This window comes from Bufo gargarizans, chromosome 6 (assembly GCF_014858855.1).
Source record: "Bufo gargarizans isolate SCDJY-AF-19 chromosome 6, ASM1485885v1, whole genome shotgun sequence".
Lineage (NCBI taxonomy): Eukaryota > Metazoa > Chordata > Amphibia > Anura > Bufonidae > Bufo > Bufo gargarizans.
In genome coordinates this window covers 245,191,046-245,217,899 of record NC_058085.1, presented here as the reverse complement: position 1 = coordinate 245,217,899, position 26,854 = coordinate 245,191,046, and the positions used below count along the sequence as shown (strand labels likewise).

General features: G+C 46.8%; 1 protein-coding gene across 3 annotated transcripts in view; it reads left to right on the top strand.

Annotated features, from left to right (window-relative positions):
* LOC122940581 (gastrula zinc finger protein XlCGF26.1-like) overlaps positions 1-26,854 on the top strand; it is a 58,713-nt gene that overhangs the window by 18,498 nt on the left and 13,361 nt on the right. For all 3 annotated transcript variants that reach the window (XM_044297213.1, XM_044297212.1, XM_044297214.1), the window contains exons 3-4: positions 3,822-4,013; positions 21,450-21,564. In XM_044297213.1, coding sequence (XP_044153148.1) covers positions 3,822-4,013; positions 21,450-21,564 — 307 coding nt within the window. The remainder of the gene's footprint in view (positions 1-3,821; positions 4,014-21,449; positions 21,565-26,854) is intronic.

Below are 26,854 nucleotides of genomic sequence, written 5' to 3'. Positions count from 1 at the left end.
CCGTCCAGAACAAAATATGGCGTGTCTTTAGTTAGAACGCTTTGAGCATGCGCACTGAAGTGGAGTGAGTGGCGTGTAGTTGATGACGTAAGGTATGATGCGGGCGCGCCGTAGCAGGACGTAATATGACGCGATTCTGTAGGGACGGATACTGGCGCCTGCGCACTTCATCCAGCTAGACGCCAAGTGTGGCCATTGTCGAGATGTGGATACAAGCGGACTCTGTGGTACGTCACCCTTATCTCTCTGGCACCTCCTTGTTTTTAATTATAGATTATTAAAGAAGATGTGAAACAGATGATTTACATTGGAGCCACTTATGTTTATATTATGAATTATTATTCTTTCTATGTATTTATCATGAATCACATTCACAATTATATACTATTGGATTTATCTCTGTATGTTATCACTTTTTTCTAACACTATTTATTGATGTATTTATTACTTTGATATTAATTGTGAACATCAATTGATTATAATGTTATAATTGTGTACACCTATTTATATGTGCACTCACCTTTGTGTTTTGATGCTTGAGAAAGGCTCTGGATTTTGAGCCGAAACGTCGCCTCTGTGCCACTGTGGCCCAATAAATCATTATTTTTGTACTACTTGGAGTTGCTGTCCGTTTTCGTCTACATACAAGGGTAAGCAGTGAATTCCCTGGACCTAGCACCCTCTCTTCTCTCTTTGGTATAAATTGGTGCTGCCATACGTTTTTCTTTTTTCTTTTTATATATATATAGAAGGATGTGGGCAGCACAGCTGTCTGGACGGTACGGTCGGAGTGCCAGCGGCTGAGGAGGCGATCCACCTCCAGCGATATAAAAGTAAAAAAATCCACAGCACATCCAAGTTGTAAAAAGTAAAAAAGACGGCTTTATTCACCAGACACGCGACGTTTCGATCCGCTCAATGGGATCTTTTTCAAGCAGTGACAAAAGTGGGCAGTGCATAGTGCATATTTATGCGGTTTAAACATCATTAAACAATTAACAAATCAAATACATTTATCACATATAATATAATGAAAACAGCAATAAAATAATGTTATCATTTGTGTTTGAACAGTCAGACTCTGCAACTCATTACAGTGTATCACAATGGCATTAATCCTTCTTGTACAGTATATCATAGCCATCGAAAATATAACATAATACATTAATTGTGATGATAGTGAATACAGGTGTAGATCTTTCCAATACCTTAATAATCTAAAGTGCACAGGTGTACCTTCAGTTGGAGATGACATGGATCGCGGGAGTATATGGTGAAGTCAAAGACACATGGATCTCGGCGTATCGGACAATGCAATGCGCATGTCAGAGGACCTTTCCAAATAGTTCAGTCACATGATCGCGCGTACACCGGTCACGTAGTGCGCATGTCCAAGGACCTTGGAACATGTGATCGCATCACGTGATCACGCACCCGATCACGTGACTAAATATATCACGTCACAGAACAAGAAAAGGAATTCTAATTGTTCCGTACCTCACACTGTCTATAGACAGCTGATCGTGTATCCGATCATGTGTTCCAATACACGAACGCCTCATCATAAAAAGTATGCACATATAAAATACCTAGTTAGATAGTATATTAATCTAGATGGTAACCGCATCTCAGCACACAAAAATCATGCCTGCACCAGCATTTCATGATCACCGCATGTCAGTATTGATCGCAAATTACCGGCTCCGATGTGGGAGGCAAATAGATATGGGTCAGTGGTTCATCAGGGAACTTAGCAGGCAACATCTTAGACGGAAGTACCGTTATTATAAAGAGAGAGAAGGAAACGGTATATAGTGAGCGGTAGTACCGCCAGATACCCATTCGAGTTGTTAGCTCAAAATGGTCATTCTAGTGCCTCCCAGTCATGTCGAGGAACACAACCAATGTGACCCGGTTGTCACCGCTTAGCCCCAGGTTGAAATAACCCCCTGTTCATAGGATCCCATTCCTGGAAATCCGATGTAACAGTCCGGGGTCGTCCTCTAGGCTGGGGGGCAATCACAGGAAACACCTATTAGAGAAATCCTAGTGTCGCCTATCCCTCTGATACCGCTGACTCCAAAAGCAACCCCCATAACCGGCCAGAAAGTGCAGGTCGCTTGCTGAACATCGTCGGCACCCCATGAAAAGGCTGTGCATGGCAATGTTCATGTGCTAAGTGCGGAAAAAATAGATCATATACTATAATATTCAAAAATAAAATAAATGGTAATGCATGTGAAAAAAATGATGAAAATTCGTGATACGACTAATCCAGGTCCCATGATGATCCAGTCGATTGACCTTGCACCGCTCTCCCCTGGCAAAAACCAGGGGGGTTAGCTCTTCTCCGGGGGTCTTTCACACAAGTATCTTCGCCAGACACCAAGTTTCAGCTCCTAATATCGCTTTATTTGGCACCTCAGCAAAACAAAAATAAATGATGCAAAATAAACACCTGCCCGGCTGGGCTCTAACTAAACATAACATAACCTGACTCGCCTAAAGCACCGTTCACACATGGTCATAATATGCGGCTTTCCCAGCCCAATGTCCATCAGCCTCCTGGCTGTATAGAGCACCGTTCACACACAGTCTAAAGTCCAGTGCCTTAATGGGGGAGTGTGGCCCAGTAGTCCTCTCGACTCTGGCCTTGTGCACCCAAGCGTCATGGCGTCCCCCAACAATCCGGCTAGCACCTAGCCCCGTGGACCCTCACCCAGCCCAGCTGAGACCACTCTTCCAGAGCCTCCAGCAGGACTGTGTTTCGCAACTCTGTCTCCTTCCCCAGACTGGGAGCCACACCCAAGTCCAGCAACAGGATTCAATATCATCCCTGGACATGGGCATATTCCAAAATCCCGGACTGGAGCATGGGGAACAGGCACCCACCCAACACATTGCCTGTTCCCAGTAAAAGCCCACCCCGGACTAGCTGGAGCCAGCTAAGCTAACTGTCTTGGTGTCCACCAACTAACTTGGTGGCCACCTATATCTAGGGCCTTTACTCCACTAAGGCCAGGCCCCTTGGTGACATGCTCCTGGTGCAAACACCCCTTTTTCATGCTTCCCTGCACCAATCAATAGTCACATTGCCACAATATATAATCACTTTAAAATTAATAGCCTTAATTGCATTGTACCGCACTGAGAGTGAGTGCTGTAGTGAAGGAAGCAAGGTGAAACCTCTACAAATGGGCCTTACCAGTGGAACACTGTAATGCAAGTCCAACTCTGTAGTGAACCCTCCTTCTCCAAGAAAGTAGGTGCTTGTGGTACACTGTGGTTAGTACTGCCAAAGTGGGATTAGAGAATTGCTGTTCAAGTTGATGTGTGTGCTGTTACTACAAGTGAAGTGCCACTCTTAAAAGGTTTGTCCCATCTTTCCCGTCGCTAGGTGGCTAGGTTTATGGAAACAGCCAAGCGGGCCGGCGTTCCATTGTTTCCATTGCATGGAAATGGCGACATGGGATAAACCGTTTAAACATGTAATACCCATTACTATAGACTGTTTTGACCATGCATTGATCAAGGATTGCGCTCAAGTTTTTAACAGTGTTAAAGTGTTGGTGGAGCACACATTGAGGAACTCCTGAAAAAGTTAGCGGCCCAATGGTGACTAGGATTTCTAAGGTGTCTCATGCAGCATGACTGTAACTGCTAAGTTTGATGTGCCTCTGTGTGAGAAGAAACTCCAACCTACATACTTCAGCCATTTCTCTGATTAGTGACTGTATTGCATTGTATATGTAATGCATTGCAATATGGTAACATATTCTGTGGATGTATATAGTGATATCAGGGTATCTCTCCACATACAGGATTACACAGTAGTGAAGAAAACATCTGGTGGGTGTGTGACCCCTAGCCACTGTTCTTGTATGCCAAAAGGATGGAGCAAACACCAGAGCCCCACCATGGATCCCCCACCTCCATCACTGGTACATGAGAGAGACAATGATAAGAAGATCCTGGAACTCGCCAACAAGATCATTGAGTTGCTGGCTGGAGAGGTGAGCGCCGCTGGGAATGCTGGGACCAGTGACACAAGGGACAATGTGGGAGATTTATCAAAGCGGTGTAAAGTAGAACTGGCTTAGTTGCCCATAGTAACCAATCAGATCCCACCTTTCATTTTTGACAGCTCCAGTTTGATAAACTTCCTCAATTAGTCTAAATGATAGTATGTGGACATAATGCTAAACTTATATATTATGCATGACTGTCCCACTGAGATAGCTGTCCGTCACAACATGATCTGGGACCAGGGCCGGCCTTAGGCGTTCAGGCGCCCTGTGCGAGCTAACCTTGTGGCGCCCCCCCCCCCCCCCCCCAAAAAAAAAAAAAAAACACTGCTTGTTGCTGGCATCATGGCATAGGCTGGCTGACTATCCAACCAAGTAGTTACCAGCCCGCACACCCCAAAGGCCGGTGTAATGTTATACTCCCCTACTTCGTGAGATTTCCCTACCTTCGTCACTTCCGGTCGCACCGGACATGACGTGAGGAGGTGTGCAGCGCCGTGCAGGCGCACGACGACAGGTTAGGGAAATTTCACAGCAGAGTGCACATGCGCCGGGAGCCTCGCCGGCGGTTAGGGTAGGGAAAAACTATGGGCCAGTGTGCAGGCGCAGTGATCGGATGGATGTTCTCAGCTGGACACCGGCCGACACTGCGCATGCACCGGGAGCCTCGCCAGCGGTTAGGGAAGGGAAAAATTACGTACGGGCCAGTGCTTTTTCCCTACCCTAACCACTGGTGAGGCTCCCAGCGCATGCGCAGTGTCGGCCGGTGTCCAGCTGAGAACATCCATCCGATCACTGCACCTGTGCACTGGCCCATAGTGCGCCCCCCCAATACCCCAGTATAATAAACATTGGTGGCGCAGTGGGCCCCCCCAATATAACAAACATTGGTGGCGCAGTGCGCCCCCCCAACACCCCAGTATAATAAACATTGGTGGCGCAGTGGGCCCCCCCAACACCCCAGTATAATAAACATTGGTGGCGCAGTGCGCCCCCCCCCCCCCCCCCATATAATAAACATTGGTGGTGCGGTGGTGCGGTGGTGCAGTGGGCAGTGCCAATGAGGGTTAAAAAAAAAAAAAATATTAACTCACCTCCTCCAATTGATCGTTTCCTGTTCTTTCTTCATGACCTGTCAAAGGACCTGTGGTGACATCACTGTTCTCATCACATGATCCATCACATGATCCATCACCATGGTAATGGACCATGTGATGAGCTCAGTGACGTCACCACAGGTCCTGAAGAAAGAACAGGAGACCGGCAGCTACGCGATCAACTGGAGGAGGTGAGTTAATTTTTTTTATTATTTTTTAACCCTCATTGGCACTTCCCACTGTGCCACCAACGTTTCTTATACTGGGGTGTTGGGGGGGAGGGGGCCGCACTGTGCCACCAACGTTTCCTATACTGGGGTGTTGGGGGGGGGGGCGCACTATGCCACCAACGTTTCTTATACTGGGGTGTTGGGGGGGGCGCACTATGCCACCAACGTTTCTTATAAAGTTATACATATACAGGAGGCGGGTGCCGGAATCAAATAGCCGGCACCCGACCTCTGTGACAGGGAGCTGCGATCAGCGGCAGTTAACCCCTCAGGTACCGCACCTGAAGGGTTAACTCAACTGCCGCTGATCGCAGCTCCCTGTCACAGAGGTCGGGTGCCGGCTATTTGATTCCGGCACCCGCCTCCTGTATTTGTATAACTTTATAAGAAACGGTGGCACAGTGGCCACAGCCCCTCCCCTCCTCCTCCCGTCTCTCTTCTTATTGGCAGCGGCGGGGGCAGCAGGCAGGTCAGACACAGGGGAGGAGGAATCAGGTCAGACAGGGGAGGGGGAGATGGAGGGGGCGCCCCGAGGTAGAACACAAGTGCAGCCTCGCCTGCCGCTGCCTCATATACATTGCGAGCTGTCGGCCGCCCAGCGCCCCTGTTGCTATGGCGCCCTGTGCGGCCGCACAGCCCGCACACCCCAAAGGCCGGCCCTGTCTGGGACAGTATATTTTGTACTGTTTGCTGAAAGAATAGGGGGAGATTTATCAAAGTCCAGCATTTTATGCAGATATTTGAAGTCTTCTGCTCAGGATTTTGGCTAAGGCATCAGTGGCTGATTGTGGAACAGCTCTGAACTTTAGGCTTTTCTACGATAAGCTGCTGATGATCTTCGGTCAAGAATGTAAGTGGAAGAGGGGGAGGGCAGGTTCACCTGCAGCTTCTCAGTTAGGGTACAAACTGCATGTAGAAACCCGACCATGTGGCCGTACCCTTAGCATTTCAGTATAACTGCATAAGAGAAAGCAGTAGGGGAGGAGACATCTGATTAGCTCCCTGGACATCTATCATCACAACAAGAGCAATTAGGAACTTGTAGAGGGAGGAAAAAGACCCAAAAAGTTGAAGTAATCCACAACATTCCTGGCTGTATTACATCTCATCTTGTAGCTCTAGCCCAAATGCTACTGAAGCTAAAGTACAATGCTTCTCCTTGTTCTGCTGAATCTCTCCCCAGTGGTCAGAAAGAGAGGGCTTACAGCATACCAGAGCACATCTTCTCCAGGTTCTCTGTAGCTAACCATTGACAAAATTCTCTTTAGGTGAGGTTGTGTAATTTTTATTTCTCACCTATGAAAGCGCCCTTGGAGAGACCACCTCCACCTCCTCAGGACAAGAAACAGGAACCAGAACCGCCTTTTTAATGGAGGGATCATCCCCTCTATCTCCAGTTCTGTTTCCTGTCCTAAGGGGCAGGAGGGAGTCAGATCCGCCGAAAGAAAAATTAACGAGAGCTGGGGGGGCCCCGGCTATTGAAATAGTGTGTGGAGGGTTACCCCGTGCGGCATAAGTTCTCCTCCAGGAGCCGAAACTCCGTCTTTAATGGGCAGCATTAAAGAAATGATACGTGAAAAAGTCAGAGAGTCGGTTAGCGGTTTGATAAAGCACCGTCCCAGTTCTTCTTCCGCTGCTGCTAAGGACTCCCCCTCCAGTGACAGTGAGATACTTTTGGGTCTGGAGGAAGAAGGAGAATGGGGGTCATCAGACGATTCTTCTGAAGACGAGGCCGCAGGGAGACCACTTTTTCATGTGGAGAACACTAACTCCTTAGTAAAGGCGGTTAGGGCTACGATGGGGTTGGAGGATCAGAAGCCACAGCATTCAGTTCAGGATTCAATGTTTGAAGGGTTAGGCCCCAAGAAGAGGAAGATATTTGATGTGCATAAGAACATTGATGAGGTGAGAATGGAAATGACCGGATAGGAATTTTTTCGTTCCCTCTTCAGTGAAGCGGAAGTATCCGTTCGATGAGGAATTGTCTGCCCCTTGGGATAGAGCCCCAAAACTGGATGCCTCTGTTGCAAAAATGTCCAAAAAAGCTGCGCTCCCCTTTGAGGACATAGGTTCACTCAAGGACCCAATGGACAGAAGGGCAGAGGTTTATTTAAAGAAAAATTGGGAAGCCTCTGCGGCAATTTGTATACCTACCATTGCTACATCTGTTGCTAGGGCCATGAAAGTGTGGATGGGGGAGCTAGAGGCTCACATTAAAGGGGGTACCCCTAGGGAGCAATTGCTTTCTTCCTTTCCTGTTATAAACAACGCCTTGGATTTCTTAGCTGTTCTTAGCTTCTTGTTTGGGCCTGTTCTAGATGATTTATTGGAAAAGGCCTCAAACAAGAAGAAGGGCTTTCCCTCTGATAGTTAGCCACCCAAAAGATCTTTCCATCCCAGATTTAACAAAGGTTCCTTTAAGGGGAAAGAAAGAAAGAGAAAGACAGTTTGCAGAGCCAAACAAAAAGAATAGGGGTTTTATTTTTTCCGGGTCAGATGCCTCAAAAAAGCAGTCCCAATGACCCCAGGGCTTCTATTGGGGGTCGTCTGTCCCTCTTTGTACACCATTGGCAGAGGATCTCCAACAGCCCCTGAATAAAGTCTGTAATAGGGGAGGGTCTAAAACTTAAATTCCACAGTGTTCTAGAAGGAAAATGTATAATTACAGATTTCTGGTCAGATCCTGTAAAACATTCTGCCATAGTTTCAGAAGTTTTTTTACTAATAGAGAAAAAAGTGCTAGTAAGTAGGGATGAGCGAACTCGAACTGTATAGTTCGGGTTCGTACCGAATTTTGGGGTGTCCGTGACACGGACCCGAACCCGGACATTTTCGTAAAAGTCCGGGTTCGGGTTCGGTGTTCGTCGCTTTCTTCGCGCTTTTGTGACGCTTTCTTGGCGCTTTTTGAAAGGCTGCAAAGCAGCCAATCAACAAGCGTCATACTACTTGCCCCAAGAGGCCATCACAGCCATGCCTACTATTGGCATGGCTGTGATTGGCCAGAGCACCATGTGACCCAGCCTCTATTTAAGCTGGAGTCACATAGCGCCGCCCGTCACTCTGCTCTGATTAGCGTAGGGAGAGGTTGCGGCTGCGACAGTAGGGCGAGATTAGGCAGATTAACTCCTCCAAAGGACTTGATTAACTGATCGATCTGCAGCTGTGGATCATTGAGCTGCTGATCCTCAATTGCTCACTGTTTTTAGGCTGCCCAGACCGTTTGTCAGTCACATTTTTCTGGGGTGATCGGCGGCCATTTTGTGTCTTGTGGTGCGCCAGCACAAGCTGCGACCAAGTGCATTTAACCCTCAATGGTGTGGTTGTTTTTTGGCTAAAGCCTACATCAGGGTGAAGCTGTCACACCAAGTGCATTTAACCAGCAATAGTCTGTTCATTTTTTGGCCATATACAAAATCAGGGGCAAGCTGCGCCTGTCACCAAGTGCATTTAACCCTCAATGGTGTGGTTGTTTTTTGGCTAAAGCCTACATCAGGGTGAAGCTGTCACACCAAGTGCATTTAACCAGCAATAGTCTGTTCATTTTTTGGCCATATACTAAATCAGGGGCAAGCTGCGCCTGTCACCAAGTGCATTTAACCCTCAATGGTGTGGTTGTTTTTTGGCTAAAGCCTACATCAGGGTGAAGCTGTCACACCAAGTGCATTTAACCAGCAATAGTCTGTTTATTTTTTGGCCATATCCCAGTCTAATTCTGTCACTAAATCCATACCGGTCACCCAGCGCCTAAATACTAGGCCTCAAATTTATATCCCGCTAAATCTGTCCTTAGTGCTGTAGCTGGGCGAGTTATTTAGTGTCCGTTCAAGCACATTTCTTGTTCTGGGTTGAAATACAATTCCCAATTTAGCAATTTCATAATTTAGTGGTTTCTGCTATATCAGAGCTATTTGAAATCTATCCCTAAAAGGGTATATAATATTCAAGGTGCACATTGGGTCATTCAGAATAACTTCACACACACCCGCTACTGTGTATTTCCAAGTCTAATTCTGGCACTAAACCCATACCTGTCACCCAGCGCCTAAATACTAGGCCTCAAATTTATATCCCGCTAAATCTGTCCTTAGTGCTGTAGCTGGGCGAGTTATTTAGTGTCCGTTCAAGCACATTTCTTGTTCTGGGTTGAAATACAATTCCCAATTTAGCAATTTCATAATTTAGTGGTTTCTGCTATATCAGAGCTATTTGAAATCTATCCCTAAAAGGGTATATAATATTCAAGGTGCACATTGGGTCATTCAGAATAACTTCACACACACCCGCTACTGTGTATTTCCAAGTCTAATTCTGGCACTAAACCCATACCTGTCACCCAGCGCCTAAATACTAGGCCTCAAATTTATATCCCGCTAAATCTGTCCTTAGTGCTGTAGCTGGGCGAGTTATTTAGTGTCCGTTCAAGCACATTTCTTGTTCTGGGTTGAAATACAATTCCCAATTTAGCAATTTCATAATTTAGTGGTTTCTGCTATATCAGAGCTATTTGAAATCTATCCCTAAAAGGGTATATAATATTCAAGGTGCACATTGGGTCATTCAGAATAACTTCACACACACCCGCTACTGTGTATTTCCAAGTCTAATTCTGTCACTAAACCCATACCTGTCACCCAGCGCCTAAATACTAGGCCTCAAATTTATATCCCGCTAAATCTGTCCCTAGTGCTGTAGCTGGGCGAGTTATTTAGTGTCCGTTCAAGCACATTTCTTGTTCTGGGTTGAAATACAATTCCCAATTTAGCAATTTCATAATTTAGTGGTTTCTGCTATATCAGAGCTATTTGAAATCTATCCCTAAAAGGGTATATAATATTCAAGGTGCACATTGGGTCATTCAGAATAACTTCACACACACCCGCTACTGTGTATTTCCAAGTCTAATTCTGTCACTAAACCCATACCTGTCACCCAGCGCCTAAATACTAGGCCTCAAATTTATATCCCGCTAAATCTGTCCCTAGTGCTGTAGCTGGGCGAGTTATTTAGTGTCCGTTCAAGCACATTTCTTGTTCTGGGTTGAAATACAATTCCCAATTTAGCAATTTCATAATTTAGTGGTTTCTGCTATATCAGAGCTATTTGAAATCTATCCCTAAAAGGGTATATAATATTCAAGGTGCACATTGGGTCATTCAGAATAACTTCACACACACCCGCTACTGTGTATTTCCAAGTCTAATTCTGTCACTAAACCCATACCTGTCACCCAGCGCCTAAATACTAGGCCTCAAATTTATATCCCGCTAAATCTGTCCCTAGTGCTGTAGCTGGGCGAGTTATTTAGTGTCCGTTCAAGCACATTTCTTGTTCTGGGTTGAAATACAATTCCCAATTTAGCAATTTCATAATTTAGTGGTTTCTGCTATATCAGAGCTATTTGAAATCTATCCCTAAAAGGGTATATAATATTCAAGGTGCACATTGGGTCATTCAGAATAACTTCACACACACCCGCTACTGTGTATTTCCAAGTCTAATTCTGGCACTAAACCCATACCTGTCACCCAGCGCCTAAATACTAGGCCTCAAATTTATATCCCGCTAAATCTGTCCTTAGTGCTGTAGCTGGGCGAGTTATTTAGTGTCCGTTCAAGCACATTTCTTGTTCTGGGTTGAAATACAATTCCCAATTTAGCAATTTCATAATTTAGTGGTTTCTGCTATATCAGAGCTATTTGAAATCTATCCCTAAAAGGGTATATAATATTCAAGGTGCACATTGGGTCATTCAGAATAACTTCACACACACCCGCTACTGTGTATTTCCAAGTCTAATTCTGGCACTAAACCCATACCTGTCACCCAGCGCCTAAATACTAGGCCTCAAATTTATATCCCGCTAAATCTGTCCTTAGTGCTGTAGCTGGGCGAGTTATTTAGTGTCCGTTCAAGCACATTTCTTGTTCTGGGTTGAAATACAATTCCCAATTTAGCAATTTCATAATTTAGTGGTTTCTGCTATATCAGAGCTATTTGAAATCTATCCCTAAAAGGGTATATAATATTCAAGGTGCACATTGGGTCATTCAGAATAACTTCACACACACCCGCTACTGTGTATTTCCAAGTCTAATTCTGGCACTAAACCCATACCTGTCACCCAGCGCCTAAATACTAGGCCTCAAATTTATATCCAGCTAAATCTGTCCCTAGTGCTGTAGCTGGGCGAGTTATTTAGTGTCCGTTCAAGCACATTTCTTGTTCTGGGTTGAAATACAATTCCCAATTTAGCAATTTCATAATTTAGTGGTTTCTGCTATATCAGAGCTATTTGAAATCTATCCCTAAAAGGGTATATAATATTCAAGGTGCACATAGGGTCATTCAGAATAACTTCACACACCCGCTACTGTGCATTTCCAAATCTAATTCTGTCACTAAACCCATACCTGTCACCCAGCGCCTAAATACTAGGCCTCAAATTTATATCCCGCTAAATCTCTCGTTACCGCTGTCCTGTTGTGGCTGGGAAAGTTATTTAGTGTCCGTCAAAGCACATTTTTTGTTCTGGGTTGAAGTACAATTCCCAATTTAGCAATTTCATAATTTAGTGGTTCCTGCTATATCAGAGCTATTTGAAATCTATCCCAAAAAGGGTATATAATATTCAAGGTGCACATAGGGTCATTCAGAATAACTTCACACACACGCTTCTGTGCATTTCCAAGTCTAATTCTGTCACTAAATCCATACCGGTCACCCAGCGCCTAAATACTAGGCCTCAAATTTATATCCCGCTGAATTTGAATACAATACATTGGGCCAAATAATATATTTGTTGTTGTGGTGAACCATAACAATGAGAAAAACATCTAGTAAGGGACGCGGACGTGGACGTGGACATGGTCGTGGTGGTGTTAGTGGACCCTCTGGTGCTGGGAGAGGACGTGGCCGTTCTGCCACATCCACACGTCCTAGTGTACCAACTACCTCAGGTCCCAGTAGCCGCCAGAATTTACAGCGATATATGGTGGGGCCCAATGCCGTTCTAAGGATGGTAAGGCCTGAGCAGGTACAGGCATTAGTCAATTGGGTGGCCGACAGTGGATCCAGCACGTTCACATTATCTCCCACCCAGTCTTCTGCAGAAAGCGCACAGATGGCGCCTGAAAACCAACCCCATCAGTCTGTCACATCACCCCCATGCATACCAGGGAAACTGTCTCAGCCTCAAGTTATGCAGCAGTCTCTTATGCTGTTTGAAGACTCCGCTGGCAGGGTTTCCCAAGGGCATCCACCTAGCCCTTCCCCAGCGGTGAAAGACATAGAATGCACTGACGCACAACCACTTATGTTTCCTGATGATGAGGACATGGGAATACCACCTCAGCATGTCTCTGATGATGACGAAACACAGGTGCCAACTGCTGCGTCTTTCTGCAGTGTGCAGACTGAACAGGAGGTCAGGGATCAAGACTGGGTGGAAGACGATGCAGGGGACGATGAGGTCCTAGACCCCACATGGAATGAAGGTCGTGCCACTGACTTTCACAGTTCGGAGGAAGAGGCAGTGGTGAGACCGAGCCAACAGCGTAGCAAAAGAGGGAGCAGTGGGCAAAAGCAGAACACCCGCCGCCAAGAGACTCCGCCTGCTACTGACCGCCGCCATCTGGGACCGAGCACCCCAAAGGCAGCTTCAAGGAGTTCCCTGGCATGGCACTTCTTCAAACAATGTGCTGACGACAAGACCCGAGTGGTTTGCACGCTGTGCCATCAGAGCCTGAAGCGAGGCATTAACGTTCTGAACCTGAGCACAACCTGCATGACCAGGCACCTGCATGCAAAGCATGAACTGCAGTGGAGTAAACACCTTAAAACCAAGGAAGTCACTCAGGCTCCCCCTGCTACCTCTTCTGCTGCTGCCGCCTCGGCCTATTCTGCTGCTGCCGCCTCGGCCTCTTCCTCCGCCTCTGGAGGAACGTTGGCACCTGCCGCCCAGCAAACAGGGGATGTACCACCAACACCACCACCACCACCTCCGTCACCAAGCGTCTCAACCATGTCACACGCCAGCGTTCAGCTCTCCATCTCACAAACATTTGATAGAAAGCGTAAATTCCCACCTAGCCACCCTCGATCCCTGGCCCTGAATGCCAGCATTTCTAAACTACTGGCCTATGAAATGCTGTCATTTAGGCTGGTGGACACAGACAGCTTCAAACAGCTCATGTCGCTTGCTGTCCCACAGTATGTTGTTCCCAGCCGGCACTACTTCTCCAAGAGAGCCGTGCCTTCCCTGCACAACCAAGTATCCGATAAAATCAAGTGTGCACTGCGCAACGCCATCTGTGGCAAGGTCCACCTAACCACAGATACGTGGACCAGTAAGCACGGCCAGGGACGCTATATCTCCCTAACTGCACACTGGGTAAATGTAGTGGCAGCTGGGCCCCAGGCGGAGAGCTGTTTGGCGCACGTCCTTCCGCCGCCAAGGATCGCAGGGCAACATTCTTTGCCTCCTGTTGCCACCTCCTCCTTCTCGGCTTCCTCCTCCTCTTCTTCCACCTGCTCATCCAGTCAGCCACACACCTTCACCACCAACTTCAGCACAGCCCGGGGTAAACGTCAGCAGGCCATTCTGAAACTCATATGTTTGGGGGACAGGCCCCACACCGCACAGGAGTTGTGGCGGGGTATAGAACAACAGACCGACGAGTGGTTGCTGCCGGTGAGCCTCAAGCCCGGCCTGGTGGTGTGTGATAATGGGCGAAATCTCGTTGCAGCTCTGGGACTAGCCAATTTGACGCACATCCCTTGCTTGGCGCATGTGCTGAATTTGGTGGTGCAGAAGTTCATTCACAACTACCCCGACATGTCAGAGCTGCTGCATAAAGTGCGGGCCGTCTGTTCGCGCTTCCGGCGTTCACATCCTGCTGCTGCTCGCCTGTCTGCGCTACAGCGTAACTTCGGCCTTCCCGCTCACCGCCTCATATGCGACGTGCCCACCAGGTGGAACTCCACCTTGCACATGCTGGACAGACTGTGCGAGCAGCAGCAGGCCATAGTGGAGTTTCAGCTGCAGCACGCACGGGTCAGTCGCACTACAGAACAGCACCACTTCACCACCAATGACTGGGCCTCCATGCGAGACCTGTGTGCCCTGTTGCGCTGTTTCGAGTACTCCACCAACATGGCCAGTGGCGATGACACCGTTATCAGCGTTACAATACCACTTCTATGTCTCCTTGAGAAAACACTTAGGGCGATGATGGAAGAGGAGGTGGCCCAGGAGGAGGAGGAGGAGGAGGAGGAGGAAGAGGGGTCATTTTTAGCACTTTCAGGCCAGTCTCTTCGAAGTGACTCAGAGGGAGGTTTTTGGCAACAGCAGAGGCCAGGTACAAATGTGGCCAGCCAGGGCCCACTACTGGAGGACGAGGAGGACGAGGATGAGGAGGAGGTGGAGGAGGATGAGGATGAAGCATGGTCACAGCGGGGTGGCACCCAACGCAGCTCGGGTCCATCACTGGTGCGTGGCTGGGGGGAAAGGCAGGACGATGACGATACGCCTCCCACAGAGGACAGCTTGTCCTTATCCCTGGGCAGCCTGGCACACATGAGCGACTACATGCTGCAGTGCCTGCGCAACGACAGCAGAGTTGCCCAGATTTTAACCTGTGCGGACTACTGGGTTGCCACCCTGCTGGATCCACGCTACAAAGACAATGTGCCCACCTTACTTCCTGCACTGGAGCGTGATAGGAAGATGCGCGAGTACAAGCGCACGTTGGTAGACGCGCTACTGAGAGCATTCCCAAATGTCACAGGGGAACAAGTGGAAGCCCAAGGCCAAGGCAGAGGAGGAGCAAGAGGTCGCCAAGGCAGCTGTGTCACGGCCAGCTCCTCTGAGGGCAGGGTTAGCATGGCAGAGATGTGGAAAAGTTTTGTCAACACGCCACAGCTAACTGCACCACCACCTGATACGCAACGTGTTAGCAGGAGGCAACATTTCACTAACATGGTGGAACAGTACGTGTGCACACCCCTCCACGTACTGACTGATGGTTCGGCCCCATTCAACTTCTGGGTCTCTAAATTGTCCACGTGGCCAGAGCTAGCCTTTTATGCCTTGGAGGTGCTGGCCTGCCCGGCAGCCAGCGTTTTGTCTGAACGTGTATTCAGCACGGCAGGGGGCGTCATTACAGACAAACGCAGCCGCCTGTCTACAGCCAATGTGGACAAGCTGACGTTCATAAAAATGAACCAGGCATGGATCCCACAGGACCTGTCCGTCCCTTGTCCAGATTAGACATTAACTACCTCCCCATAACCATATATTATTGGACTCCAGGGCACTTCCTCATTCAATCCTATTTTTATTTTCATTTTACCATTATATTGCGATGCTACCCAAAGTTGAATGAACCTCTCCTCTGCCTGTGTGCTAGGCCTAAATATATGCCAATGGACTGTTGCAGTGGTGGCTGACGTGAAGCCTCATTCTCTGCTATGACATGCAGACTAATTCTCTGCTGACATGAAGACAGATTCTCTGTTACGGGACCTCCCTCCTCTGCCTGGGTGCTGGGCCTAAATATATGCCAATGGACTGTTGCAGTGGTGGGTGACGTGAAGCCTCATTCTCTGCTATGACATGCAGACTAATTCTCTGCTGACATGAAGACAGATTCTCTGTTACGGGACCTCTCTCCTCTGCCTGTGTGTGTGCTGGGCCTAAATATATGCCAATGGACTGTTGCAGTGGTGGCTGACGTGAAGCCTCATTCTCTGCTATGACATGCAGACTAATTCTCTGCTGACATGAAGACAGATTCTCTGTTACGGGACCTCTCTCCTCTGCCTGTGTGTGTGCTGGGCCTAAATATATGCCAATGGACTGTTGCAGTGGTGGCTGACGTGAAGCCTCATTCTCTGCTATGACATGCAGACTAATTCTCTGCTGACATGAAGACAGATTCTCTGTTACGGGACCTCCCTCCTCTGCCTGGGTGCTGGGCCTAAATATATGCCAATGGACTGTTGCAGTGGTGGGTGACGTGAAGCCTGATTCTCTGCTATGACATGCAGACTAATTCTCTGCTGACATGAAGACAGATTCTCTGTTACGGGACCTCTCTCCTCTGCCTGTGTGTGTGCTGGGCCTAAATATATGCCAATGGACTGTTGCAGTGGTGGCTGACGTGAAGCCTCATTCTCTGCTATGACATGCAGACTAATTCTCTGCTGACATGAAGCCAGATTGTCTGTTACGGGACCTCTCTCCTCTGCCTGTGTGTGTGCTGGGCCTAAATATATGCCAATGGACTGTTGCAGTGGTGGCTGACGTGAAGCCTCATTCTCTGCTATGACATGCAGACTAATTCTCTGCTGACATGAAGACAGATTCTCTGTTACGGGACCTCCCTCCTCTGCCTGGGTGCTGGGCCTAAATATATGCCAATGGACTGTTGCAGTGGTGGCTGACGTGAAGCCTCATTCTCTGCTATGACATGCAGACTGATTCTCTGCTGACATGAAGCCAGATCGTCTGTTACGGGACCTCTCTGCTCTGCCTGTGTGCTAGGCCTAAATATATGCCAATGGACTGTTGCAGTGGTGGGTGACGTGAAGCCTCATTCTCTGCTATGACATGCAGACTGATTCTCTGCTGTCATGAAGCCAGATTGTCTGTTACGGGACCTCTCTGCTCTGCCTGTGTGCTAGGCCTAAATATATGCCAATGGACTGTTGCAGTGGTGGGTGACGTGAAGCCTCATTCTCTGCTATGACATGCAGACTGATTCTCTGCTGACATGAAGCCAGATTGTCTGTTACGGGACCTCTCTCCTCTGCCTGTGTGCTAGGCCTAAATATATGCCAATGGACTGTTGCAGTGGTGGCTGACGTGAAGCCTCATTCTCTGCTATGACATGCAGACTAATTCTCTGCTGACATGAAGCCAGATCCTCTGTTACGGGACCTCTCTCCTCTGCCTGTGTGTGTGCTGGGCCTAAATATATGCCAATGGACTGTTGCAGTGGTGGCTGACGTGAAGCCTCATTCTCTGCTATGACATGCAGACTGATTCTCTGCTGACATGAAGCCAGATTCTCTGTTACGGGACCTCTCTCCTCTGCCTGTGTGTGTGCTGGGCCTAAATATATGCCAATGGACTGTTGCAGTGGTGGCTGACGTGAAGCCTCATTCTCTGCTATGACATGCAGACTAATTCTCTGCTGACATGAAGACAGATTCTCTGTTACGGGACCTCCCTCCTCTGCCTGGGTGCTGGGCCTAAATATATGCCAATGGACTGTTGCAGTGGTGGCTGACGTGAAGCCTCATTCTCTGCTATGACATGCAGACTAATTCTCTGCTGACATGAAGACAGATTCTCTGTTACGGGACCTCTCTCCTCTGCCTGGGTGCCGGGGCCTAAATATCTGAGAATGGACTGTTCCAGTGGTGGGTGACGGGAAGCCAGATTCTCTGCTATGGAACCTCTCTCCAATTGATTTTGGTTAATTTTTATTTATTTAATTTTTATTTTAATTCATTTCCCTATCCACATTTGTTTGCAGGGGATTTACCTACATGTTGCTGCCTTTTGCAGCCCTCTAGCTCTTTCCTGGGCTGTTTTACAGCCTTTTTAGTGCCGAAAAGTTCGGGTCCCCATTGACTTCAATGGGGTTCGGGTTCGGGACGAAGTTCGGATCGGGTTCGGATCCCGAACCCGAACATTTCCGGGATGTTCGGCCGAACTTCTCGAACCCGAACATCCAGGTGTTCGCTCAACTCTACTAGTAAGGCTTCATGCACACGACAGTATTTTTTCACGGGCCGCAAAACGGGGTTCCGTGATCCGTTTTTGTTTCCGTGTGTCTTCCTTGATTTTTGGAGGATCAGCAGACATGAAGGAAAGTGAACAAAAAGTCGTTTTGGTGTCCGCCTGGCAAACGGATCTGTCCTGACTTACAATGCAAGTCAATGGGGACGGATCAGTTTGACGTTCACACAATATGGTGCAATTGCAAACGGATCCGTCCCCCATTGACTTTCAATGTAAAGTCAGGAGTCCCTATTAATATACTATCGGATCAGAGTTTTCTCCAATCCGATGGTATATTTTAACTTGAAGCGTCCCCATCACCATGAATATACAATTCGAATATACCTTCGGATTTGAGTTAGATCGTTCCCATAGTGATGGGGACGCTTCAAGTTAGAATATACTAAGAACTGTGTACATAACTTCCCCCTGCTGCCTGGCAGCACCCGATCTCTTACAGGGGGCTGTAATCCGCACAATTAACCCCTCAGATGCCGCACCTGAGGGGTTAATTGTGTGTATCATCATAGCCCCCTGTAAGAGATCAGGTGCTGCCAGGCAGCAGGGGGCAGACCCCCCTCCCTCCCCTGTATTAAATTCATTGGTGGCCAGTGCGGACCCCCCTCCCTCCCCTGTATTAAATTCATGAATGGCCAGTGCGCCCCCCCCCTCCTTCCCTCCCCTGTATTAAATTCATTGGTGGCCAGTGTGGCCCCTCCCTCCCCTGTATTAATTCATTGGTGGCCAGTGTGGCCTCCCCTCTTCTCCCCCCCATCATTGGTGGCAGCGGAGAGTTCCGATCGGAGTCCCAGTTTAATCGCTGGGGCTCCGATCTGTAACCATGGCAACCAGGACGCTACTGCAGTCCTGGCTGCCATGGTTACTTAGCAATTTTAGAAGCATTATACTTACCGCTGTCTGTGGCCGGCCAGGCGCTCCTCCTACTGGTAAGTGACAGGTCTGTGCTATAAGCAATGCGCCGCACAGACCTTTCACTTACCAGTAGGAGGAGCGCCCGGCCGGCCACAGACAGCGGTAAGTATAATGCTTCTAAAATTGCTAAGTAACCATGGCAGCCAGGACTGCAGTAGCGTCCTGGTTGCCATGGCTACCAATCGGAGCCCCAGCGATTAAACTGGGACTCCGATCGGAACTCTCCGCTGCCACCAATGATGGGGGGGGGGATTTTAATTAGGGGGGGAGAGGAGAGGCCGCACTGGCCACCAATGAATTTAATACAGGGGAGGGAGGGAGGGAAGGGGGGCCGCACTGGCCACCAATGAATTTAATACAGGGGAGGGAGGGAGGGGGGGCCGCACTGGCCACCAATGAATTTAATACAGGGGAGGGAGGGGGGGGGCCGCACTGGCCACCAATGAATTTAAAACTGGGGAGGGACGGGGGTCTGCCCCCTGCTGCCTGGCAGCACCTGATCTCTTACAGGGGGCTATGATACGCACAATTAACCCCTCAGGTGCGGCATCTGAGGGGTTAATTGTGCGGATCACAGCCCCCTGTAAGAGATCGGGTGCTGCCAGGCAGCAGGGGGCAGTTATGTACACAGTTCTTAGTATATTCTAACTTGAAGCGTCCCCATCACCATGGGAACGCCTCTGTGTTAGAATATACTGTCGGATCTGAGTTTTCACGATGTGAAAACTCAGATCTGAAAAAGCTGTTTTGCAGATGGATCTGCGGATCCATCTGTGCGAAAGTAGCCTACGGACACGGATGACAATCTTGTGTACCTCCGTGTTTTTTCACGCACCCATTGACTTGAATGGGTCCGCGAAACGTTGTCCGTCAAAAAAATAGGACAGGTCCTATTTTTTTGACGGACAGGAAACACGGATCACGGACGTGGATGACAAACGGTGCATTTTCCGAGTTTTCAACGGACCCGTTGAAAGTCAATGGGTCCGCAGAAAATCACGGAAAATGGAACGACGGACACGGATGCACACAACGGACATGTGCATGAGGCCTAAGTGTCCCAGAGCAGGAATGAAAAGAGGGATTTTATTTGACTCTTTTTTCTGGTCCAAAAAACCAAATGGCTCGTTTCGTACCATAATAAACTTGAAGTGTTTGAACCTTTTTTTGCAGTACAAGAGATTTCGTATGGAATCCATCAGATCGGTAGTGAACAATCTTTACCCGGGCTGCTTCATGGCCACTATAGACCTAAGAGATGCATAAAATCATGTCCCCATTCATCCCAGCCAACAGAGGTTTCTAAGGGTAGTGGTCCAGTTAGAGAAGAAAATTCTATATCTTCAGTTCCGAGCATTACCATTCGGCTCTCTCGGGCTCCGAGGGTCTTTACAAAGATTATTTCAGAAATAATGGCCCACATCAGGGAGCAGAACATCATAATTATACTATACCTGGACGATTTTCTACTGGTGGCCCGGTCAGATTGTCTGGTTGAGGGAGGTTCTAGAGAGGCTATGCCCATGAAAAATCCAGTCTATGCCCAAACCAGAAATGCAGTTTTCTGGGAATGATTCTGGACTCCACTTCCCAGAAATGCCTACTACCCCTGCAGAAAGCCTTACTGATCAGGTCAAGAGTTCAGCTTCTTCATTCGTTTACGTCACTCACCATAAGAGAGGCCATGTCGGTACTGGGTCTCATGACATCCAGGACAGGAATGGGCCCAGTATCATTCAAGGTCTCTTCAGCTACGGATCCTGCAGTACTGGCACAAGAGTCTCCCCTCCCTGGACATGGAGATGTCTCTATCCTCCCAGACCCTAGATTCCTTAGACTGGTGGATGGATTTAAAAACTTTAGAGGTGAGTTCCTTGGACCAGGGAGTCGGTTCTCCCCTTAACCACGGATGCGAGCCCCTCCGGTTGGGGAGCCCATGTGGAGTCCATGCTGTTGCAGGGCAATTGGGACAGCAGTTCTCTTTCCCAGTTGCTGGAGTTGGACGCGATCAGGATAGCCTTGATACAGAGTCTTCCAATCATCAGGGGCATAAATGTAAAAATGTATTCAGACAACACAAGAGCAGTGGCCTATATCAACCGACAGGTAGGGACAAGAGCTCAGGGATTAATATCTCTAACTTAGATAGATAAGAGGGAAGGGATGGTCCCTCCTTTAAAAGGGCGGTTCTGGTTCCTGTTTCCTGTCCAGGGGTGCTGTCATAGGCTCAAAGAAAACCGATTACCGGTAAGTGTAATCAAATTAATTTGGGGTAAATAAATATGGTTACCATCAGTTGGGAAAGTTTACAGTTCTTACAACAGATTGTGTTCTTCACAAGGCTTCTCCAACATTATTTGCTGACTTATAAATGTAGGGTGAAGATTTCACAGATGTCAAAGTTGAGGTAATATCAGAAGAAGACGATGAGATGTACGAAACCAGCAGTCAGCGGTATAAGGAGGAGGAAGTCCCTATAGCGATCAGTCCAGGTTGGTAATCGTCTCTCTTATTCTCCATGTTTAATCAAAACAAATCTTCTTAAGCACTTAGTGACCAGCCTGTTTTGGGCAAGTTTTTTCATTGTCGCATTCCAAGAGCTATAACTTTTTTATGTTTCAGTTGATGTAGTTGTATGCGGTGTTGCTTTTTGCAGGACAAGTTGTAGTTTTTAATGGCAACATTTTGGGGTTCATATTAGTTACTGATTAAGGGGAGATATAAAAAAAAAATTACAATTTGCAATGTTAATTTTTCGGCATAAATAACAATACCTTTATAAGGGTACTTTGACACTTGCGTCTTTTGATTCCGGATCTGGCAATCTGTAGACGAATCCGGATGCGGACAGTGACTGAACTGAATGAAGACATCCTGATGCATACTGAACGGAATGCTCTCCATTCAGAATGCATTAGGATAAAACTGATCAGTTTTTTTCCGGTATTGAGCCCCTAGGACGGAGCTCAATACGAGAAAAGTTTAACGCAAGTGTGAAAGTACCCTTATTTGGGTTACTACTTTTGCACAATAAAAACCCTTTTTATAAAAAAATGTTTTCCATTGCCACCTCCCAAGACCATAACTATTTTATATTTACAGAGTTGTGTGAGGATTTGATTTTTGCAGGGCGATTTATAGTTTTCACTGGTATAATTTTGGGGTACATAACACTTTTTGATTGTTTTTCCGTTTTTCACTGTGCGGGATAAATTATGTGATAATTGTGTAGTGTGGTTTGTTATGGACCACTAAATATGTGGAAGGAATGTTATTTTTCCTATTTTTTTTCCATTGAAAAGCATTTATTAGTGGAAAAAATTTGCATTTTTATTATTTTTGCAGTTTATTAGTCCCACATAGGGAATTTGATAAGCAGCCCTTTGATCGCTCATATAGTACACTATAGGCCTTCATAAAGCCCCTGGTTGCCCTACTAAGCCATTGACACCCTGCAATCTCATTTGTAGGGTTCTGATGCTGCTGTTTCTAATGACCACTGCATCTAAGGGGTTAAACGGCCTTAATCGTCACTTCTGCCAATCCAGGCTGTTAGTACAGGAGCCCGGCTGTCATATGAGAGCCAAGCTCCTGATCATAGTCCAGGCAGCTGTAAAACGGTGGCTACCTAGCCTAAGGCCCATTTGTAACTGCTGTAAAAAGGCATCTTGGCGGTAACTAACGGGTTAATCAGCAGCTTAACGCTGGGTTCAGACCTGAGCGTTCGCGATGGAGCGCTCTGTATGCGCGATTGTACGGGCGTTTGCAATCGCGCATACAGAGACAAGCGAACGCCCATTGTCGCGCGTTCCCGCTAAAGTCTATGTATGGGAACGCGCGACAAGACGTCCTAAAGAAGCTCATGTACTTCTTGGGGCGTCAGGCGTTTTACATCGCGATCGTACACGCTGTAAAACGCTCAGATGAGAACCATTCCCATAGGGAATCATTGGTTCTTGCCTGTTGAGCGTTTTACAGCGCTGTAAAACCCTCAGGTCTGAACCCAGCCATTCACACGTCCGTATGTGTTTTGCGGATCCGCAAAACATGGATACCGGCAATGTGCCTTCCGCATTTGGCGAACTGCACATCGCCGGCACTCTCATAGAAAATGCCTTTTTTTATCCGCAATTACGGACAAAAATAGGGCATGTTCTATTTATTTGCGGAACGGAAGTGTGGCTCTGCAAATGCGGATGCAGACAGCACATTCCGGCCCCATTGAAAATTAATGGGTCCGCACCTATCTATTTCTATAAAATTACAGTTCTTGAAAGCGTGATTTTGAAAACCCAATAAACAAGTTGCATCCAATACGATTTAACTGGAGTTTTTGTAATAATGTCTAAAGGGGTGGGAACCCTACTCCAGAAGAAACATCCACTGAGTGCTACAAGGGCTCTGCTTGTGAGTTCTTGAAAGCTGTTGCCTTGATGGAATGTTGACCATGTTCATCTTCAGGTAACTTTATGACAAACAGGAATTATAAAAAAAAAAGAAAACAAACATTTGGACCTAAAACACACATCCAAGCATCAGCATCCAAAATCTACATTTTCTGAGAGCACAAATATAAATATAACTTAAAGGGGTTGTGCAGCGATTTATATTGATGACCTATTCTCAGGACGAACACCTAAACCTCCTGTAGTTCATCAGAAAATAAGTTTGAGCACCATATCGCAGGAAGTCCAGCTGCTGTATTCATAATATAGGCACAAAGTACGGTAATTGAATGCCAGACACTGAAATATGGTAATTGAAAGCTATTATTTATGGCAAAAAAGTTAGGGTGGGTTCGCATCACGTTTTTCCCAATCCATCTAACATATACAAAATTGTATACGTTAAACGGATGCCTCAGACTAATGCCATACAGTGGCATCTATTCACCGTAGAGTTCCATTGTAAAAAAAATAAAAAAATGTATATATATACAGTACAGACCAAAAGTTTGGACACACCTTCTCTTTCAAAGAGTTTTCTTTATTTTCATGACTGAAAATTGTAGATTCACACTGAAGGCATCAAAACTATGAATTAACACATGGAATTACAGGGAGTGCAGAATTATTAGGCAAATGAGTATTTTGACCACATCATCCTCTTTATGCATGTTGTCTTACTCCAAGCTGTATAGGCTCGAAAGCCTACTACCAATTAAGCATATTAGGTGATGTGCATCTCTGTAATGAGAAGGGGTGTGGTCTAATGACATCAACACCCTATATCAGGTGTACATAATTATTAGGCAACTTCCTTTCCTTTGGCAAAATGGGTCAAAAGAAGGACTTGACAGGCTCAGAAAAGTCAAAAATAGTGAGATATCTTGCAGAGGGATGCAGCACTCTTAAAATTGCAAAGCTTCTGAAGCGTGATCATCGAATAATCAAGCGTTTCATTCAAAATAGTCAACAGGGTCGCAAGAAGCGTGTGGAAAAACCAAAGCGCAAAATAACTGCCCATGAACTGAGAAAAGTCAAGCGTGCAGCTGCCAAGATGCCACTTGCCACCAGTTTGGCCATATTTCAGAGCTGCAACATCACTGGAGTGCCGAAAAGCACAAGGTGTGCAATACTCAGAGACATGGCCAAGGTAAGAAAGGCTGAAAGACGACCACTGAACAAGACACACAAGCTGAAACGTCAAGACTGGGCCAAGAAATATCTCAAGACTGATTTTTCTAAGGTTTTATGGACTGATGAAATGAGAGTGAGTCTTGATGGGCCAGATGGATGGGCCCGTGGCTGGATTGGTAAAGGGCAGAGAGCTCCAGTCCGACTCAGACGCCAGCAAGGTGGAGGTGGAGTACTGGTTTGGGCTGGTATCATCAAAGATGAGCTTGTGGGGCCTTTTCGGGTTGAGGATGGAGTCAAGCTCAACTCCCAGTCCTACTGCCAGTTTCTGGAAGACACCTTCTTCAAGCAGTGGTACAGGAAGAAGTCTGCATCCTTCAAGAAAAACATGATTTTCATGCAGGACAATGCTCCATCACACGCGTCCAAGTACTCCACAGCGTGGCTGGCAAGAAAGGGTATAAAAGAAGAAAATCTAATGACATGGCCTCCTTGTTCACCTGATCTGAACCCCATTGAGAACCTGTGGTCCATCATCAAATGTGATATTTACAAGGAGGGAAAACAGTACACCTCTCTGAACAGTGTCTGGGAGGCTGTGGTTGCTGCTGCACGCAATGTTGATGGTGAACAGATCAAAACACTGACAGAATCCATGGATGGCAGGCTTTTGAGTGTCCTTGCAAAGAAAGGTGGCTATATTGGTCACTGATTTGTTTTTGTTTTGTTTTTGAAGGTCAGAAATGTATATTTGTGAATGTTGAGATGTTATATTGGTTTCACTGGTAAAAATAAATAATTGAAATGGGTATATATTTGTTTTTTGTTAAGTTGCCTAATAATTATGCACAGTAATAGTCACCTGCACACACAGATATCCCCCTAAAATAGCTCAAACTAAAAACAAACTAAAAACTACTTCCAAAAATATTCAGCTTTGATATTAATGAGTTTTTTTGGGTTCATTGAGAACATGGTTGTTGTTCAATAATAAAATTAATCCTCAAAAATACAACTTGCCTAATAATTCTGCACTTCTAACACCTGTATATACATAACAAAAAAGTAGGAAACAACTGAAAATATGTCATATTCTAGGTTCTTCAAAGTAGCCACCTTTTGCTTTGATTACTGCTTTGCACACTCTTGGCATTCTCTTGATGAGCTTCAAGAGGTAGTCACCTGAAATGGTCTTCCAACAGTCTTGAAGGAGTTCCCAGAGATGCTTAGCACTTGTTGGCCCTTTTGCCTTCACTCTGCGGTCTGGCTCACCCCAAACCATCTCGATTGGGTTCAAGTCCGGTGACTGTGGAGGCCAGGTCATCTGGCGCAGCATCCCATTACTCTCCTTCATGGTCAAATAGCCCTTACACAGCCTGGAGGTGTGTTTGGGGTCATTGTCCTGTTGAAAAATAAATGATGGTCCAACTAAACGCAAACCGGATGGAATAGCATGCCGCTGCAAGATGCTGTGGTAGCCATGCTGGTTCAGTATGCCTTCAATTTTGAATAAATCCCCAACAGTGTCACCAGCAAAGCACCATTACACCTCCTCCTCCATGCTTCACGGTGGGAACCAGGCATGTAGAGTCCATCTGTTCACCTTTTCTGCGTCGCACAAAGACACAGTGGTTGAAACCAAAGATCTCAAATTTGGACTCATCAGACCAAAGCACAGCTTTCCACTGGTCTAATGTCCATTCCTTGTGTTCTTTAGCCCAAACAAGTCTCTTCTGCTTGTTGCCTGTCCTTAGCAGTGGTTTCCTAGCAGATATTCTACCATGAAGGCCTGATTCACACAGTCTCCTCTTAACAGTTGTTCTAGAGATGTGTCTGCTGCTAGAACTCTGTGTGGCATTGACCTGGTCTCTAATCTGAGCTGCTGTTAACCTGCGCTTTCTGAGGCTGGTGACTCGGATGAACTTATCCTCCGCAGCAGAGGTGACTCTTGGTCTTCCTTTTCCTGGGGCGGTCCGCATGTGAGCCAGTTTCTTTGTAGCGCTTGATGGTTTTTGTGACTACACTTGGGGACACTTTCAAAGTTATTTTTTGTTATGTATATAATTCCACATGTGTTAATTCATAGTTTTGATGCCTTCAGTGTGAATCTCATAGTCATGAAAATAAAGAAAACTCTTTGAATGAGAAGGTGTGTCCAAACCTTTGGTCTGTATTGTGTATATATATATATATATATATATATATA